The sequence below is a fragment of the Schistocerca nitens genome, chromosome 3 (genome assembly GCF_023898315.1).
Source record: "Schistocerca nitens isolate TAMUIC-IGC-003100 chromosome 3, iqSchNite1.1, whole genome shotgun sequence".
Taxonomy (NCBI): Eukaryota; Metazoa; Arthropoda; class Insecta; order Orthoptera; family Acrididae; genus Schistocerca; species Schistocerca nitens.
Window position 1 is genome coordinate 386,670,297 of NC_064616.1, and position 20,726 is coordinate 386,691,022.

The window sequence follows — 20,726 nt, forward strand, 5'->3', positions numbered from 1 at the left end:
GACTGTCGGTAAGATCAGCTCATTAAGATGCATAAAACGTACTAATAACTATAAAGTTATAATTTATATCACTGACCTGATTTTCATGTATGCACCCAGTACTCCAGTCTGTAGTTCTGTACTGTAAGAAAAACTGAACACCCGCTACTCTCGATCAGTATAAAAATTATGTTTCAGGCTGGCTCTGGATACTTCCAATGGATGCTGCTCTTTGTTGTTGGTCTTGGCATGGCTGCTGATACGGTGGAATTGTTTGTTGTACCATACATCCTACCCAGTGCTGAAGTGGAGATGTGTCTTGGCAGCAGGGAGAAAATCTGGTTAAGTAAGTACTTATTAGTATTTGACTGTATTTTAAATTTTCAATTTATGATTATTGTAACGTTAATTATAATTAGATTTGTAAGTTTTAAGACACATTTTACCGGAAACACCAACAGTAAAATAATACGTAGATTACAGTTATGATTTGCTATAGAGACTTTATAAACAAAATTCGTCTTGAATGAGTCCAACATACTATCAACTCACATGTGTCTCAAGTTAACCATGCAGGAAAGACATAGTGATATGACTTGTTCATAACTATCTTAATTAATAAAAAATGTAGTAGCCTTTCATAACCATCTTAATTAATAAAAAATGTAGTAGGCTGTAACTAAAATGTGAATCACTTATTTCTCTATCTCAGTTTTACTCCCTGTGTAGAAATTAATAACCGACAAACTTATACAGCAGCCGCAGATTCTTAAATGTATTTTTCCTACTGCCTCTAAGAGTGTCGACATTCGTAAACATACTTTCAGATGCTTTGCAGTTTTAATTTTCCCACTGCATTTTAAGCTCTTCACAACTGACTCATTGTCTGATTCTTTTCTACATCTCTATCGTCGTAGATTCAGTGAATAAAGCCAAAAATAAGACTTTGAGATGCTGCAGTTCAGACACATTAAACAGATAGACTGAAGATACGAGCAAACCTCATCACTGTCGTGGGTTGTCTTCCCTTCTTGGCAACATGTTTCTCACTGCAATTCCTTTCATTATTATAGACTGAATGGCAGGTTTGCTTACGGAAAACAATTGTAGACAGTACTCTCAGTTGTTCCTTTTTACATGTTCTAATGACAACTTCATGTTAGCAGAGGCTGGAAACGAATCTGCACGGCACACACTGATAGATTTTATTTCTTCACAGGCATCTAGAGCATCGTTCACTAGTCATTACACTTGGTTTCTCCCCAAAGGACACTTATTAATTTGAAAGACTATATTATTCGTAGATTTTTGGATGTCCCAATGAGAGCATTCTTAAGGAAAACTGTTTCTCATTTTATAACAACTAAAAGAACAAAAAGTGTTTTCCACTCATAATGTCTACAGTATAACGACTGGAAATAATGGAAAATAAGAAAAGAAAGCGAATTGTCTCCGTTGAATGAGCTTGTCATTTTGCAGCACGCTTAAGACAGAAAATTAGAAACAATTACGACAGCTACTGAAGAGAAGGGCCGCCACCGGATGTTAATTTATAGTGTTCAGGCTGCAGTCGCATTACCAACTGTCTATCTGAGTATTAGCTACAATGACTAGTGACAGGAATGGGAATAAAACTCATTGACTTATTTTTTTGGTATTTTGGCCCTAATAGCCCATTCAAGGAACATCAAAAATGTCATGAAGAACATACTAAAAATCAACCGGTGGGGTGTGAGTGATGGATGGGGGGGGGGAGCGTTTAAAGGTATTTTTTTAATGTTGTTCTTGAATATCTAGAAAACTGCGGCTTCTAACAAAGATGTTTCCCAGTACTAAATTAAACTGCAGTAAATTTCCTACAGAAACGTCTTATTCATTTTGCCTCTAGATCTAGTAATTTCGTTGCAGGAGACGGAAAATCACAGATTATTAAAAATAGTGTTTAACGGTATACGCTTTTTGTTCATTGTTAAAAGAAGTAGGATACGATAAATATTAAATCTTTGCAAGTGTAGGTTAAACTTATGAAGTAAAATGCTGAATTTTGGGGGTGTAACAACGTGGAAGGAAGGGGTATGGAGGTTAGAAGCGTGGGGGAAGTTAGGTCGCTGGACTGTGGTCTTGCTCTTCCCTCCTTCATAGGTCTGCAAGCTGAAGAGCGAGCAGGCGCTTACCCATTCTTCCTACCTCACAACCTCATAAAAACCAACTACAGATTGTATAACAAAATTATACCGACCCTTCCATGGTGCCTTATGCTTTACTGGCGACACAGTGTGCAGACATGCCTGGAGTGTTTATTTTCCATAAAATTTGTTGACATTGTATGAACTACTAACGCAAGTAACACGTAAGGACAGAATCTACATAAACCTGTTCATGCTCTTCTACACTGCTGGAGTGATTATTAGTCATCCTGTATGGCACGTGTAGCTTTATTCTGGGAAAGTTATTTTCCCCCAACATGAGCACTGACCACGTTACTGTTTACACTCAGACCATACCTCTTCAACCTGTCCAGTTCTCCTCTGTAAGTCGACAAAATAATTTCGCTGAGCTTGTGTTTATGTAGTGTAGTTATTTTCAGTCTATCGAGTACTTATTTGCAAGCGTGATGTCCTCAGTGAGTTATGTAGAATTGATCGGAAAGGGACTGGAATGATAAATGTAGCACTTGCCGCTGTCTGTCGTTAACAGCGTATTTTAAATGCATGCAACTGTGTTGTAGTTGCTTCTTGTTGAATTAATGAATGGTCAGGGATTTACTGCGCTTCACTCACCATCAATTGCGTTACTGATGGAGTGTATAAAGGTTTTCAAATCAGGAATCGCTGTCACTTCTATAGTAAGCTGCAATGGACGGAGTCGCTTACCACTCCTACATAGTATATCCTACAAGGTGGGTGTCAGTATGTCTTGTAGGACTCATTATGTTGACTCTACAGCAGTAATCTGTTGTAAAGCATTACCTGACTTACGTTGAAATATCTGAAGTTCCATAACACATAGGTGACTTACAAGGTGACAATTATTGAACTACATGAAATAAAATCTTCATAACTTCTGAACGGTTTGCGACAGGAGTTCAAACTGCACAGTTGGCCGTGGGACACGATGGGAATTAGTATGCACTGTATGCTTTGATTTTGCTACCAAGCCCACTTTCATTTGGATGGGTTTGCCAGTAAGCAAAATTGGCGCATTTGCGGGACTGAGAATCCGCATTTCGCGATCGAGAGTCTCTTCATCCTCAATGGACTACCATGTGGTGGGGAATGTCCGGTCACGGAATAATGGGAGGGCACTAATCCGTCGTCTTCCAAGGGAACAAATCCTTGACACCTGTACCTCGTGAGAGAGACAAACTGGCGGCAGCTCCATTATGCTCTGGGGAACATTCACGTGGGGAGCCATGGGTCCAGTGTAGCACGTGCAAGGAATCATGACGGCTAAGGAGTATCGTGCACTGATTGCAGACCACGTACATCCCTTCATAACGATCATGTTTCCCAACGCCAGTGGCAGTTTTCAACAAGTTAATGGGCCGTTTCACAAGACCAGGAGTGAGATGGATGGTTCAAGAAACACAGTGGCGAGTTCAAATTGATGTGCTAGCTCTCCAACTCGCCAGATCTGAACCCTATCGAACACATCTGGGATGCGATTGAACGTGGCGTTAGAGCTCACCCCTCCCCCGTCCTCGGAATTTACGGGAATTAGGTGACTTGTGTGTGTAGATGTGGTGCCAACTCCCTCCAGCAACCTACCAAGGACAAATTACTTCCATGGAATGACGCGTTGTCGCTATTATTCGTACCAAATTTGGACTTACCGGCTATTAGGTTGTCATAATGTTCAAGCTGATGAGTGTAGATGTAGTTGCACAGGATGCTGCTGCAAGTAATTCTATAGTGTTGTTAGTTTGTTATTCTAATCAAGTAATCATGACAATAAACATCGAATGAATTCAGAAACGCGCTGAAAAAGATAGTAACAGGTCAGTATACACCTTAGGCAAACGTAAAAGAAATGCTCGGGAAATTTAAACTGTAATACTTGGAAGATAGGAAACGTAGTTCTAGGCAAACCACAGTGGAACGTGCGGAGGCTGTGTACACTCTGGCGACCTCTTTGACGAAGGTATATTAAACCCTAATCTTCCTTCGTGGTTATTGCAAGATCCCTTGCAAGTGTGGGCTTTCATACATCGGGCTGACGACTCACACCGTCCACGAAAGATGTGCGTGACTCCGCAGGTATAACCGTCTCTTACAGCCCAAAATATCAACATCGGCAGAGCACTGTATCGGTACTGGTCGTCATTTTAGGGTTGATTTCATCTTTTTGGACTCGGTAGTAAAAGAAGCAGTTGAAATTCATTTACTGAAGAATTTAATTAATGGAAATAGCGGTTTGAAGTTGGCCTCATAATGGAATCCGCCACTTTCTTTAATAAATTTGCAAAGACGTCGCTGCAGTACAGCTCATTAACGTACATCCATATACTCATAGATAACTTTCGTCTGTTGTTGCTTCCAGTGGTTGTTCTGCAAACGTGTAATCATACAGCAATCATCTGTCTGCAGATTTATGCACAACATGTTGCTTTCTTTCGGGGAGCTGCCGTCAGTTCCACCAAGTGTCAATTCTTTGTGGATCTTCCTGCACCTCGGGTCAATTTTCAAGCAATTTGTAAAAAGAAAGGATCCCATAACACTCCTTTGGGGTATGGCCGTATTTAGTTTTACGTCTAAAGAATTGTCTTCGTTGAGAACTACTTATTGTGTTTTGTTAGCTAAGAAAATCTTTAATCCAACCGCACAAGTAGTCTAACATTATGTACGCTCTTATTTTGTAAATTAAGGGGAGGTTCTGGTCGAGCGGCATGAAAAAGTTGAAGTTTAGTATTTTTTTCTTACAAGGATTGATTTTATTAAAATGGGAATTTTATCACTTTATTGTACATACATTCGTCTATAAAAAATTTTCTCACCAAACATTAAAAATGGCGATTGCAACTTAAGGTTAGACTCCTATTCCAGGACCATGAAGGCATCTTTTCTCTACCTCAGACATGCTCTATTTCTGAACCTGGTGCTGTATTTTTTCAGCCCGGGCTCTTTTAACATATTGACAAGGGAATGATCCAATCTGACATGTCGAAACCCACCCTGAAATTTTTATACAGGAAGCATACAACGAAAGAAACGCAGTATCAGAATCTTAGCTGCTAAGACAAACTGCAAGTATTTTTAAAAAGTTGTTAAAGTTGTTCATTTTTGTCGCACAAAGAGCCACATGTAACAGCAGCCTGTTAAGGCCGTTCCTGCTTAGCGTGTGATCGTCTGTGACTAAAGTGCGTAGCGCCATGTAGTGCTCCGGAGTGATACAAGCGGATTTGAAACACTTAAGCCATAAAATATGTCACGTGTCATTTATGTTTTGAATAAGAGGCAGTTCGTATCGACAACTAAACTGTTGCATACGTAATTCATACAATGGTGCCACGCAGAGAAAAAGAAATGAAGGCGATGTTTGATGTTACATTGCAGAAGACTTCCATCAGTCGTGACTTTAATTTATTGAAATGAGGTATTGGGAGCACATACACAATTTTCTGTCAATTCCTGTAGCACAGTCCCTATGATAATTTTTGAATGATGTTCACTTTAGTAACAGTGGAACAGTTCCTTGTTTATGTTTATTCCTCACAGTCGTCGCAATAAAGCTAGGTGTCATTTGAATGATGGAAACATTTTTCTTACACCAGGCACACCCGACGAAAGAAACATTAATGCTTTCAGGCACGTAGCATTTCATTTAGACATAATTGCCGTGGAGTAAGAAATGGTCCTGACAGTTGCTCTGCTTATTGTGCTGCATGTTGAGCATACAAATTCGTAAAATGTGCTGATGCAAATTGGTAATGCACAAATGACTGAAATTTAAGAATGCTGTCCAAGAGATAATCCTAAAATGACACAGAACTATCGGAAATTATATTGGCCAGCAATTTCCTTAGAAATAGTTTCCACAGTCGAAGAAAATTCTTTATCGAGCGTTACATGGGTTGTTCTGGGTGAAACCTGAATTATATCGACAATCTTTTCATCGTCCTCCTGAAAGACAGAGGTATCGCTATGTCAATACCAGAAGTCCAACAAAAGCAATGAATTAATTTCCGCAACTGGTTGAAAACCGTTTTGACTAAAATGTTAAAAATTATTCTTTCCTTTTTTCCAGATTTTGACAGGTCGCTTATATAATTTTTGCCACGAGGCCCTCCTTTTATATTGTTGTTCTTAATATGCCTTGAGGTCCCTAAAGACAGATATAAATCTGCGGAGTTAGTAATCCACTCATACTTATTACTGCCATTGTTGTATATGGATGTGTCATAGCATTAATCGATTCCACAACAGACTCTGTCTTTCTTCGCCTCCTAATGATAAAGTGTGGTTTGCTCGCAATTCTTTCACGAAAAGTAGCTGATCAGCGTTAAACACAGCAGATACGTGGATAACAGCAAGCTTTTTCTTCACGTCAGCAACGAATTAACGGTATCTCCTCTACACGCTTACTTGACGTAAACTTCGTTGTTTTGCGACTTCCTTTACTATGTGATTTCTTGAATCTGCTCAACAAGGTTGAAGAGACCTTGAAATCAGCGATGTTCATCTCATTTGCGATTCGGAGAGCCAGTCTCGTAGATCTTCATTCGTAACACTGCATTGCCTCTCACAAGGAGCTTTACATGGTTCTTACCTAAAGAAAATTCCTCTAAAGAGCTGTTTTGCATCTTATTTATTCACCTTTAGGGATTTGCAAAACCGCGTTTGTTCACTGCTTAATATTAAGTGTTAAACACAATGAATATTGGTTTAGCTTTATCGCCATTGTTAACTCTTATACTGCCGCAAACGCCACTGGTAATGATTATGGATATTAAATGATTAGCAAATTTGAGTGGACATCAACTGCAGAGAATTTCTGCAGAGAAACTATCAACAAAAACTGAAATTCGCTTTACAAATCGTGATCGCACCGAGTCGCGTTGTATGTTCACCGACGCGTTGTCAACCAAGGATATGCGCCAGCCACTTCGTGCGTGTGAGGACCGGTACAGCTCCGGTACGGGTGTGCGTTCTCCAGCTGCCTAGCAATTTTCAACATTTTTTAAAAATACTTGCAGTGCGTCTTAATAGCTAAAATATTGGCAAGGTCTTTCTTTCGGTGTACTCTTCTTGTACAAAAAAAATCTCAGGGCATGTTCTGACACGTCGGATTGTACTATTTCGTTTTGAGACATTCCTTGCTCTACAGCGGCCACCCGTTTCCTGTCAGATAACCCAGTGAATTTTGTACTGTTCGTTCATATGACGATTCCTAAGACGCTCATGGTCTTCAGAATAGATGAATAGCCTTCACTGAATACACTTGCAGCTATACATGCTGCTATTCCAATAGTTTTTGCCCAAAAATGAAGCAAATCTTCATTGGACAGAAATTCGTATACTGGTCGAATGTTTTCTTGAACTACCTCACCGAGAGCCTACCACTGCCTTTATTTCAGTCGGCGCACGGTTCCATTCAATACGCTATAACTTCTAAAATACTTCACAATTGAAAAATGCTTTTGCAGACATAACTTACATACTTTAGAAATGCAGATGATGTAAAATAACATTTATTCATCGGTCTCGACCACCCAGCCCTTAACCGACTGTGCGGAACTTCCACGAGTAAAGCAACGCGGCATCAACCTGGGTGCAGATGTCTATTGCTACCTGGGTCTCTTGGACAAACAGAGCGAGCTGTTCCATGTGTTCGTTTTTTTTAGAACCAAAGTTAATTTCCACAGATAAGATTTTCGTCTCCAGAAATGTCATAGTACATGAGCATAAATCATGTTACATACAATTCTACAACAGACCGACGTCAGAGACACAGCCCTATACCTTTGTGCGTGTGTTCAACGATCCTCCAAGAAAACGGCGTGCATTTTTCCAGTCGCTTTGAACACTGCACTCCTCAAGCGACCTACGTTAAGTTGCTACTGGAAAAGGAGGAAATTATTTCGCATGCTATATGTAGAATCGTACTGGTATCACGTCTGGTGCGATTTCAGTGGTTTTTATATCCGGTGTTCACTCATTTCCTTATCCGTGATATTGATGTTCGTTCGATGATTTAAACGGGGAACCACAGTGCGATCTTCCTAGGTGAAACAGTTTTGAAGGAGGCGTTTAGTTTTCCGGCCTTCTTTCTGTCGTGCTCCTTTTCGATGCCATTACGGCCACAGAATTTCTGGACAGATGTTTACTGGTTGAACACAAGAGTAAATCTTCCTAGGAACTTCTGTTAAGTCTGTAGATAGGATTTTACTTTCTATTTCGTTGAACGCTTCGCGTGTGTCTCGCTTTTCTTTGGTAGCAACTTTCTAATGCGGCTATGGAACTACGCCGGGTCTTTCCTATCCCTTACAGCTTTGCTCGACACATGCCGGTCTAAGGCGTGTTGTACAATACTTCTACACTTTGCTCATAGATGCTGAACATTTTCGGTACTGCAGATGAATTTTTCATCTTGACAGCTAAGTAAGCCGATTTTTTAAATTACACTCCTGGAAATTGAAATAAGAACACCGTGAATTCATTGTCCCAGGAAGGAGAAACTTTATTGACACATTCCTGGGGTCAGATACATCACATGATCACACTGACAGAACCACAGGCACATAGACACAGGCAACAGAGCATGCACAATGTCGGCACTAGTACAGTGTATATCCACCTTTCGCAGCAATGCAGGCTGCTATTCTCCCATGGAGACGATCGTAGAGATGCTGGATGTAGTCCTGTGGAACGGCTTGCCATGCCATTTCCACCTGGCGCCTCAGTTGGACCAGCGTTCGTGCTGGACGTGCAGACCGCGTGAGACGACGCTTCATCCAGTCCCAAACATGCTCAATGGGGGACAGATCCGGAGATCTTGCTGGCCAGGGTAGTTGACTTACACCTTCTAGAGCACGTTGGGTGGCACGGGATACATGCGGACGTGCATTGTCCTGTTGGAACAGCAAGTTCCCTTGCCGGTCTAGGAATGGTAGAACGATGGGTTCGATGACGGTTTGGATGTACCGTGCACTATTCAGTGTCCCCTCGACGATCACCAGTGGTGTACGGCCAGTGTAGGAGATCGCTCCCCACACCATGATGCCGGGTGTTGGCCCTGTGTGCCTCGGTCGTATGCAGTCCTGATTGTGGCGCTCACCTGCACGGCGCCAAACACGCATACGACCATCATTGGCACCAAGGCAGAAGCGACTCTCATCGCTGAAGACGACACGTCTCCATTCGTCCCTCCATTCACGCCTGTCGCGACACCACTGGAGGCGGGCTGCACGATGTTGGGGCGTGAGCGGAAGACGGCCTAACGGTGTGCGGGACCGTAGCCCAGCTTCATGGAGACGGTTGCGAATGGTCCTCGCCGATACCCCAGGAGCAACAGTGTCCCTAATTTGCTGGGAAGTGGCGGTGCGGTCCCCTACGGCACTGCGTAGGATCCTACGGTCTTGGCGTGCATCCGTGCGTCGCTGCGGTCCGGTCCCAGGTCGACGGGCACGTGCACCTTCCGCCGACCACTGGCGACAACATCGATGTACTGTGGAGACCTCACGCCCCACGTGTTGAGCAATTCGGCGGTACGTCCACCCGGCCTCCCGCATGCCCACTATACGCCCTCGCTCAAAGTCTGTCAACTGCACATACGGTTCACGTCCTCGCTGTCGCGGCATGCTACCAGTGTTAAAGACTGCGATGGAGCTCCGTATGCCACGGCAAACTTGCTGACACTGACGGCGGCGGTGCACAAATGCTGCGCAGCTAGCGCCATTCGACGGCCAACACCGCAGTTCCTGGTGTGTCCGCTGTGCCGTGCGTGTGATCATTGCTTGTACAGCCCTCTCGCAGTGTCCGGAGCAAGTATGGTGGGTCTGACACACCGGTGTCAATGTGTTCTTTTTACCATTTCCAGGAGTGTATTTTGGCTGCTCTTTCTAAATAGAAATACATCCCTACGTTTCTCTATATTCCTGTTTACGGCCGTTATCAGTGTTGCTCTAACGACTTTATTATCACTGACTACCTGGTCTACTATAGCTGATTCGAGGAGTTTGGGTCTGTTTGTGACGAGGAGATCTACGTTGGGCCGGCCGAAGTGGCCGTGCGGTTAAAGGCGCTGCAGTCTGGAACCGCAAGACCGCTACGGTCGCAGGTTCGAATCCTGCCTCGGGCATGGATGTTTGTGATGTTCTTAGGTTAGTTAGGTTTAACTAGTTCTAGGTTCTAGGGGACTAATGACCTCAGCAGTTGAGTCCCATAGTGCTCAGAACCATTTGAACCATTTGAACCATAGATCTACGTTGTTACCTTCAGGCTACGGTTCTCTGGCTAACTGTTCAAGGCAGTTTTCACATAAGCCATATAGAACAATTTAACACAAATTCATGTACGTAATACCCACCCTTATCATTTGAGTCTACCAGTCTGTACTTGGTGTGTTGAAATCTATCTCTAATACTACGAGGGTCATTTGAAGAGTACACAACGTTTTGTTTTGACACGTGACCACGTGCCCCCGCCATCACCGCCGCCCGACCACTGACCTCGGTACTCATTCGCTTCAGTTTGGCAGCTGCGATCCAGTAGGTTGATTACTGTTGTGCATCTTCATATTTTCGCTGCGCAAATACTGATCCATAAAATTTCTGGCGGCAACCGCGTAACTTTGACTTCTTCTTCTAATATTTCGGCTGAATACCGTCCAGCCATCTTCAGAGTGAGCCGAGTTGACTGACGCTTCAGCACTTTTTCTGCTCTTTTAAAGCCGTGGACCGCACCACTGCGCATGCGGCCACAGATACACAAGGAACCAGAGACGTCAATCGGCGGTAAAAACGTATGGTATAGGCATGGAAATAGATCTATGGATGCGCAGTCGATCCACACGGTGATTTCGATGTATCACTGCGAGCTGCACCGTCGCGACGTCTTTGTGTTTTTATTACAGAAATTGCCGGATTCCAAGATTTGTCCAAGCTGAAGCCGCTATCTCTGTTAATTAAATTCGTCGCCAAGCGAATTTCAATTGCTTCCTTCACTACTGAGTCCCAGAAAGATGAACTCGACGCTAAAATTTCGACATTATCGTACACCATAGAGTGCCCAGTATCAATACACTGCTCCGCCACCGCAGATTTATTAGGTTGTAAGAGCCGGGTGTACCTGCGGTGCTCTGTGCATCTCTCCTGGATAGTACGTGTTGTCTGTCAGATGTATGAACGGCCGCACTCACAGGGGATCCTGTAAACCCCATTCTTTCGAAGCACCAAAACATCTTTAACGGAACCCAGGAGTGCTGGTGTCTTTGGTGGAGGGCGAAAAATCACTTTCACTTCATGCTTACTGAGGATCTGTCCTATTTTTGACGATAGGCTTCCCAAGTATGGCAGAAAAGCCTTCGATTTAAAACCTTCTTTGTCTTCTTCTGATATTCTTATACCCACAGTTGGTTTCATCTGTAGCGCCTCATGTATCTGTTGTTGTGAGTACCCGTTGGCTTCAAAAACTCTTATCTGTTGTAAAAGCTCGTCCTCCAGTCTGCTCTCGTCAGCAATGACATGTGCTCTGTGTACTAGAGTTCTGAGTACACCCATCGTCTGTGAAGGATGGTGCCAGCTATTTGCGCGTAAATATAAATCCGTATGGGTCGGTTTTCGATAAACCACGTATCCCAAGGTGCCATCATCTTTACGCCGTACCAACACATCCAAAAATGGAAGGCATCCATCTTTTTCGATTTAGATCGTGAACTGAATTTGTCTGTGGATGGAGTTCAGATGATCTAAAAATCCTTTTAACTTGTCTTCACCATGGGGCCACACTACAAACGTGTCGTCAACATACCTCCAAAACACTGTGGGCTTCAAGCTTGCAGATTCCAGCGCCTTCTCCTCGAAGTCCTCCATAAAGAAGTTGGCCACAAAAGGGACAAAGGACTACCCATGGCGACACCGTCAGTCTGTTCATACAATTCGTTACTGAATAAAAAATATGTCGAGGTTAAAACATGTTCAAATAAAGCTGAAATCTCTTTATCGAAACTTTTTCCAATGAGAAACAATGATTCCGAAAGAGGAACCTTTGCGAACAACTACACTACACCGAAACTGACTAACATATCAGAATTGCTCAGTATTAGTGATTTCAGTTTGCCAATGAAGTCCACAGAGTTACGTGTATGATGAGCGCATTTTCCCACCAGAGCCGGCCGGAGTGGCCGTGCGGTTCTAGGCGCTACAGTCTGGATCCGAGCGACCGCTACGGTCGCAGGTTCGAATCCTGCCTCGGGCATGGATATGTGTGATGTCCTTAGGTTAGTTAGGTTTAATTAGTTCTAAATTCTAGGCGACTGATAACCTCAGAAGTTAAGTCGCATAGTGCTCAGAGCCATTTTTCCCACCAGAGGCCTTAATAACGATGCTAAGTGTTTGACACAATCATAGGTTGGAGAGCCGATGATACTCACTATCGGAGACAGAGGAACACCATTCTTGTGGATCTTTGGAAGTCCATAAAGCCTTGGAGGCACCTCACCACTTGGTTTCAACCTTCGCACAACTTCTGGTGGAAGGGGGGAGGCGTTCAGAAGCGAAGCAGTCTTCCTAACCACCTGGTTGGTAGGGTCTTTACTGATCTTCCGGTATGTGCTGTCACTCAGTAAACTGTTCATTTTATGATGATAACCGTCACGAGACATTAAAACAGTGGCATTACCCTTATCAGTTGGAAGAACCACCGTCTCGGTATCCTGGCGAAGTTTACGTAGTACAGCCCTCTCGGCCACAGATATGTTACTCCTTTGTGGGCGAGCCTTCATAACTGCTCGACAAGTTTCGCGTCTTATTTCTTCTGCTGATTCTGTAGAAAGAGGACGAACAGCTTCTTCAACGGCACTGATGAAAGCTGATATTGGTAAGACGTTCGGCGTGGGTGCAAAGTTCTATCCTTTAGCTAAAACCATCATCGTAGCGTCGTCCAAATCTTTATCTGTCATATTAATGTCGGACCGTCGAATAACAGTTTCTTGCTGCGAAGACGTCTCAAGCCGGCTAAACTTTGCCATCTGTCTCGATGTGGTTACCTCACGTACCCAGTCTGACTTGACCCACGTTATACCCTACAATTCATGGAACTGGATCGATGGTATAACGTATACTTTTTTTTTTTTACTACAACTGAATTCCACAGCCCCAATGGTGTAGGTTTTATAATAATTCTGATGGACTCTGAGCTACATACCAATAAAACTAATCAGTCTTGGACAGCTAGCGGCAGGTGAAAATTAAAAACGATTCTAGTTACATGATATACGTGGCACATAGATATATTCAGGTGTGTAGACACAGTACACATACACCGTGTATGAATAAATAAATATTTCGATTACATCATTTGTTTATGCTTTTTTACATTAATTTAACTTTTTTACTTTTTTTCACAGCTCTCACTCTCTCTCTCTCTCTCTCTCTCTCTCTCTCTCGCACACACACACACACACACACTCAATCTCGATCAGAGTCTCCAAGTCCTTCTCTTGTTACAAGTGAATAGTGTGGTACGGCAGAGCTTCAATCCTGTCATCGCAAATGACCCTTTTATCTTCATGAGGCGACAGGTCGATCTTAGACTGCAGCACAGTTTTTGTACACCCCATGTCCTCTTGATCGAATACTGGTTTGCCGTACCTTATGTGGCGGCTGTAGTGCAGCACTGCGAACACCGCTGTACAGGCACTGCAGATAGTCTTCGATAGAGAGGACTCTTGAGGGCATATGACGCACACCCTTAACCAACTTCTAGGTGGCACCTTCCAATGTGAGATATGCGTCCACTTTTGGTCCACAATCAGCAGTCCATTCGCCTCGTCTTTCATAAGGCCGATAACCTTCTTGTTCTGACGGACAATACTATAAGGATTATCGGCCATGTATGAGGACGTATCGAATTCTTTACCATGTTATCTCATTACTTCATATGGACCGCAGTTCTTCACCCAATAGATGAAGCTATCTGTGTGCATATAAAGTAATTTAGGATCTGCAAAATGAATTTTCTCAAAATCATAATGAAAGCAGTAGATATGGAGTTTTGATACGTCTAGTGTGCACATCTCCACATAAATAGGCTTCCTAAACTCCACTGCACTCTTCACTGTCACCACAGCAACAAAGTTCTCGTTGAATATTGTGATCAATTTAAAATTTGGTCTGGTGGTGCATTTCCTTGCGTCATAACGCCCATACCATTCGGTTCTAATCAAAATTTCAAGCCGTTCCCTCAAATTCTCATTGTTTTGCCGAAAACAGAATTATTTATTAATTTATAAAAATCTTTCTCAAAGTCACACATCGTGGAAGCTCTCTGTCTCGTATTCAAATCAAGATACTCCATCAACCAGGGGGACTACTTGAAGGAGATAGAACGGGTGATTCTTCCCAGCTCCATCCCCAAGCTGAGGCACTGCTGGAGATTACGGTAATGAATAAGTTATCTCCACTTATTCCCCAGCGTTATCATCAGTTTTGGGGTTTAGCCTTTTCGGGCATCCATAAAAACTCGCCAATAGGCAGTGATTGTTTCATGGATGCCCGTGCAAGTTATTTACATCCAGGCATATGATGTAACTCGAATCAAGGGATGTATTGAACCTGTCACCCATCTGAAGGTTATTTTGCCTTGGCGTGAATATGGACACATTGGTGAAGTCCATCACAGACGTCTCGCTCAAATAAAAGAAGCATGTCAGCATCGTTCAATAGTTCGATGCTGTGCTTAGTTTTCTTGAGCATAGCGTCCCAAGACAACCCAGGTACTGTGTACTAAATGCGGGATCCAGAGAATATATGCTCATGCATAGACTTCGGGATCTCTCTAAAGCGTCTGCAAACAAGCACACGTCTGTCTCCATGTAAAGCCATGTGTACTTTCCTAAAGTGGAGATGATGAATTCCTGCCAGACAACATGCTCATACTTTGCATCCGTTATGTTATCGCCTGTAAGGTTACTGGAGAATGCAGTTATGCAGCTAGTCAGGTTTTGGCATACCATCCAGATACTAGTATGGGAAGATTCCCTTACTATTCACAAGTTGGAACTTTTCCTCGTCAGGAAATGCAACTCTAATGATGTGCATATCCTCCCGAGGTATAGTTTCAAAGAGTTTCTGGAGTGGTGCCTGCATAAAAATAGCGAGTCAAGGAACTGGAGCGTAATTCTTGGCGCCATTCGTGTGGTGAATGAAATATATTTCTCGACGGTCTCAGGTAGGACACTGACCTGATCTTTCTTCACACCGAAATCAGCCAGCTGTTCAACAAGAAAGTGAGCATCATACTCGCTTAAATTATTGAAGAAAATGAGTTTGTGGCTAGGTAACTGGTACTTCAAATTGCATGTATTGTGAGCTGCGCCACAGAACTTCCGCGTAAGATAACAGTTGTCCCTACAAGGAGTCTCCGCTTTTCTATCTAAAGGCAGCCCACAAATTTGACAGTCGACCGCTTTATTGTACAAATCTTAACTCTCTTTCGGTTTGGTCGTGGGAACGTTGCCTCTGTAAAGCTTATCAACCTCCCATGAAAGTTTTTCGAACTCAGTGGGAAGCCAAACTGCAGGATTATCCCTGACATAAGATTTTTAGCAGTTAAGACATGAATCATAGGACGATGTAATTTGATACGCTGTCACATATGGTACGTGTTTTTCTGTGATGGTAGTATGTGAGATTGTGGGGTCACCTTCACAGTGGGTCACAGGAGCGAGGAGGCATTCAAAGTGGGCGTACACAACAAACGGGCATCGCTCCTGATGGTGAGTATTTTTTAAATTTATGTATTCGTTTTCTTCAGTAGGCATAATAACACGTAATGGGTCCTTGGAAACGCAGTCTACTAGACGCTTTTCTAATAACTTATATGAGGAAAATAATTCAGACATCTTAAGCAACGCGACAGCTACGGTCGCAGGTTCGAATCCTGCCTCGGGCATGGATGTGGGTGATGTCCTTAGGTTAGTTAGGTTTAAGTAGTTCTAAGTTCTAGGGGACTGATGACCTCAGATGTTAAGTCCCATAGTGCTCAGAGCCATTTGAACCATCTTAAGCAAATATGCTCTCCATAATAATCGGTTGATAGTTGGGAGGAATGGAGTTGAGACATGTCTTTGATCCAAAAATAATGATAATTGCCTTTCTCTTTTTTTTTCTCATCGGAGAATAAGGGCATGTTTACTTACAACTTATGCTTACCAGCAAATTTTGAGAAATGAAGGGGGCCCGACTATATGCTTGTTCTGCTCGCCTGACTGGCGTTTCTCCAGGCCATAAACATGAACTGATATTCTGGTATTCTGAGCCCCAAATTTAGGTATGTGCTGGATCTTGACGGGGAACTTAATACCATCAAAGTTATAACACTTACAAACGTCTGTACCTATTCCGTATCGAGATGTGGACTGCAGATGATCAAAATAATTGTAATTTCTTTCGCAAGCAAGGATTGACCGTTCAAAACAAGCCTGGACGGATTTATTTTGGACATTAATGCACGCCTTCTTATTTGCTATATCCTTAGATAGCTTTATATAGCTGCACCCTCCATTTAATGAATCATAGACTTGCGTATGGACGTCCAGGTGTAGTATTCAGCTGAGTGTTTTAGCTGATCCCCAAACTTTCATCTCGAAAAACCGGGCCAGTATAGCTCTCAAGGTGGATCCATGAAACCATGCGGTGACTGATGTGCCCCGCGTTATCACGCCATTTTCCCTCCAAAGATAATGAAAACTTATCTCTTCAATGCCAGAGGCAACTTTGGGGGGATGTGACGGATCAATGCACAGCACTGCACTGCATTTAATGACAGCACACGACATATCATTAACAACCTTGAGGAGCTGAGTTTCCACGACAGGAAGGCACGCTCTTAGAAATCCAACAAAGTTGCGATACCCTCCTGCCAGATTACCGACATAGTGAACGAGATTCGCTCCTCAGAGGCGTCTGCAATCACCGAATATTCTGTGGTATGTTGCCACTGATATGGTGTCTTTCACTAAAAGGACGGGAGAGGGAACAGCCACTAGCCGCTGGATCATCGCTCTTACTAATACTATAACCATAACCAGCTGACGACGATGACAAAGCTGCTTACAGTGAGGTGTTGAAAGGAAACAAAGGAAGTAGGTTACAGTACGCTTGTTCGCCCACTGCTTGAATACTGCTCAGCAGTGTGGGATCCGTACCAGATATGGTTGATAGAAGAGATAGAGAAGATCCAACGGAGAGCAGCGCGCTTCGTTACAGGATCATTTAGTAGTCGCGAAAGCGTTACGGAGATGATAGTGGAAGACTCTGCAGGAGAGACGCTCAGTAGCTCGGTATGGGCTTTTGTTGAAGTTTCGAGAACATACCTTCACCGAAGAGTCAAGCAGTATATTGCTCCCTCCTACGTATATCTCGCCAAGAGACCATGAGGATAAAATCAGAGAGATTAGAGCCCACACAGAAGCATACCGACAATCCTTCTTTCCACGAACAATACGAGACTGGAATAGAAGGGAGAACTGATAGAGGTACTCAAGGTACCCTCCGCCACACACCGTCAGGTGGCTTGCGGAGTATGGATGTAGATGTAGATGTAGATATGTGCCGTACCTTGAGCGATCGGCGAGGACGAGAAGGTAGGGGAGGAGGTAGCAAAAAAAAAAGCACTCCGTGTTCAGGCCACAAGTGGCCCATCGGGACCATCCGACCGCCGTGTCATCCTCAGCTGAGGATGCGGATAGGAGGGGCGTGTGGTCAGCACACCGCTCTCTTGGTCGTTATGATGGTTTTCTTTGACCGGAGCCGCTATTGTACGGTCGAGTAGCTCCTCAATTGGCATCACGAGGCTGAGTGCACCCCGAAAAATGGCAACAGCTCATGGCGGCCCGGATGGTCACCCAACCAAGTGCCGGCCACTCCCGACAGCGCTTAACTTCGGTGATCTGATGGAAACCAGTGTATCCACTGCGTTGCCCGGAGGAGGAGGACTAGCTGCGATATCGGGCCATTGAGAGCGTCCTGGTTGCGGCTGCTACTGCAGCCCTGACCCGCTTGCCAGAGGGAGGATGTCCCATGGACGCCAGAGCAGTGCTGAGGCCCTTGCCATTGAGGCATGCCTCACCATACTCCGCTTTGGCAAAGCACACTTCGCCGCCCCAGGTACCTCTAGCATGACAGTGCATGGAGGGTGGTGCTGTAGAGAAAGAATAAGGAGAAGTATGTACTTCATTCCAGACACTGCCAGCTGCTGCCGATGCAAGGAAAGAAAGAACACTGATTGTTATTATTATTTGCAAGTAGAATGATTACATGTATTTAAATTACCTATTTCACTGTGGCTCCTCGGTATCTCCTTCAGGTCATCCAGAATCTCCTTACACTGATGAATGTCGCTCTCCATCTCTTCCACCCACTGTGGCGTTCCGTCTTCACTTGAACTGGGGAAGAGCCATCTGTCCATCTCGGTGATATCTCCAAGAACCACATATTAATTTTTTTAATAATAAAAACATATAACACGCAAATAAGTACGAGAAAAAAATATATTTTAGAACGTGCACTTACAGGAGAGCTGTGATGACTCCTGCTATCCTCGCCACGTATCATTCTCTGTTCCTCTTCTTCTGCCAGGAAATCGTCTACAACAACAACAACGAATATGTACCATATTACATACACGATGAAACTTTTGTCAGACAGCAAACTATTACGAATACACATTACTACAAAGAAGAAAAATACATATACTACTTACAATGCTGCTGCTGCTGCTGTTGCTAGCTTTCAGCAGCCAGCTCACCAGTCATATGTTGGATATATACTGCAACAATCAAATGACATCTATTCAGTACTACGAAATTCTTAGTGAAGAAGTTACAGTTATCGATTTTGGTTTTCGAAAGCATGTACAACAGCAAAGACTCACTGCCTGACAGCTAAATAACAACAGCTTATTACACATATGAAGAAGAATATATATACTACTTACAATGCTGTTGCTGCAAATGCTGCCGCTGATGCTGCAGCAGCTGATGCATCTCAGCATTCATTTCATCCACAGTTTGGTGGATATATGCTGAAACAATAAAATGAATCGTATTTTATACTGCTACAAAAAAATTCTTAGTGGAAGAAAAAGTTACAGTTGCCGATTTGAACACTGACTTACCAGGTAATTCTCACTGCCTCAGGCATTTTCCGCCACTGGCATTGTCGCTGCTATTGCCTGATGCCGCTGCAGACTACTTCATATTGTTACAGGGAAGCAAACAGACCAGTAACGTACGAGGGAGGAATCAAATCAAGCTGACCCAAGTGTGAACAATAGCAGAATGTGGCCTAGGATGGAGGTGGTAGGTTTTACATAAAATCAGATCTGCCCACTAATTTGATAGGAACCAATCAGATTGCTGTATTTTGGGATGCCTTAGTCAACAGGTACGAACAGGTTCGTTCACACATACACAAACAGGAAGTAGCCACTTGACAGAGAGAGGAAGAGAGAGCATGTGTTTCGGCAGGAATTTCTCCGGTATCAATATCAAAGAGTTGCCACCACCTGATGCTTTGTTCAGGGATTAGCGGGGCTTCCGGCCTGCGCTCCACACAAGCCAGCACTGTGTGCGGGTCTCTCTCCTGACCTGCATGCATAGGAGTACATGAAGTGGCTGGCATGTCTGCCCTGCGGTCGCTGCAAAGTCGTGATAAGAAGATTTATAGATTTTGTGATGGTATTCCTTGCGTGATAGGAAAAATTTAATCTATTTAATTACTTCTTTTCGATGTATATTACAAGACCTGCATCTTGCAAAGCAGCAGAGAACGATGAGGTTTTTTCCGACAAATAAAAGAGAGATGCAACGCCAGCGAATTGAATTTTATAAGTAAACATTATAGCCTTTGCTACGTAACTGACAATGATTTGAATTTCCTGGCATGAGATCCTTCCTCTCCAGCACAGACTGAGCCTTTTTTCCGCCAGTTTCCAGGTGGGAGAGGGGTGGGGGAGCGGGGGGATTTCCCAGAGTGGGAGGGGTTAATTAATTTATATATTTAATTAATTAGTCCTGCAAATTGATAGAGTTGGAGGAAGCTATTCGAATAACTCAGACCTGAAAGTGTGCTTGTATCAGCAAGGGGGAGGAGGGAGGGTTGAGGTTTCCAGATGGATGGGGAAGGGAGAGAGGGAGGGGAGGGGTGGCAGAGTTTCTCAGAAGTACAGATTATCCTCAGTGGGTCAGAAAATAATTAACAGAACAATAGCTCAAGGGGGGGGGGGGGAGAGGGTGTTACATGAAAAACAACTCAGCAGAACAATTGGTTAAGGTCATGAATCAATTTAATTAATTTACATATCAGTTTAATATCAAAAGTGGTGCAGAACGCAGTTTGCCTTACTACTCATCCGTACATTACATGTATGGTCCCTATCCACCTTTAATCAGTATTCGTCTATACCACAAGGAATATTAACACTGTTCCAACCAGTCGCTGAATGCTATTTCAGGTTTTTACTGCAGTATATTACTGTAAAAAACACATGTATGCCTATTATTCATTTCTTTGCAGAAGCCTGTGAGAC

General features: G+C 43.4%; 1 protein-coding gene across 2 annotated transcripts in view; it reads left to right on the forward strand.

The window, feature by feature from the left end:
• LOC126249606 (synaptic vesicle glycoprotein 2B-like) overlaps positions 1–20,726 on the forward strand; it is a 343,706-nt gene that overhangs the window by 194,708 nt on the left and 128,272 nt on the right. For both annotated transcript variants that reach the window (XM_049951273.1, XM_049951272.1), the window contains exon 3: positions 178–325. In XM_049951273.1, the coding sequence (XP_049807230.1) occupies positions 178–325 (148 nt within the window). The remainder of the gene's footprint in view (positions 1–177; positions 326–20,726) is intronic.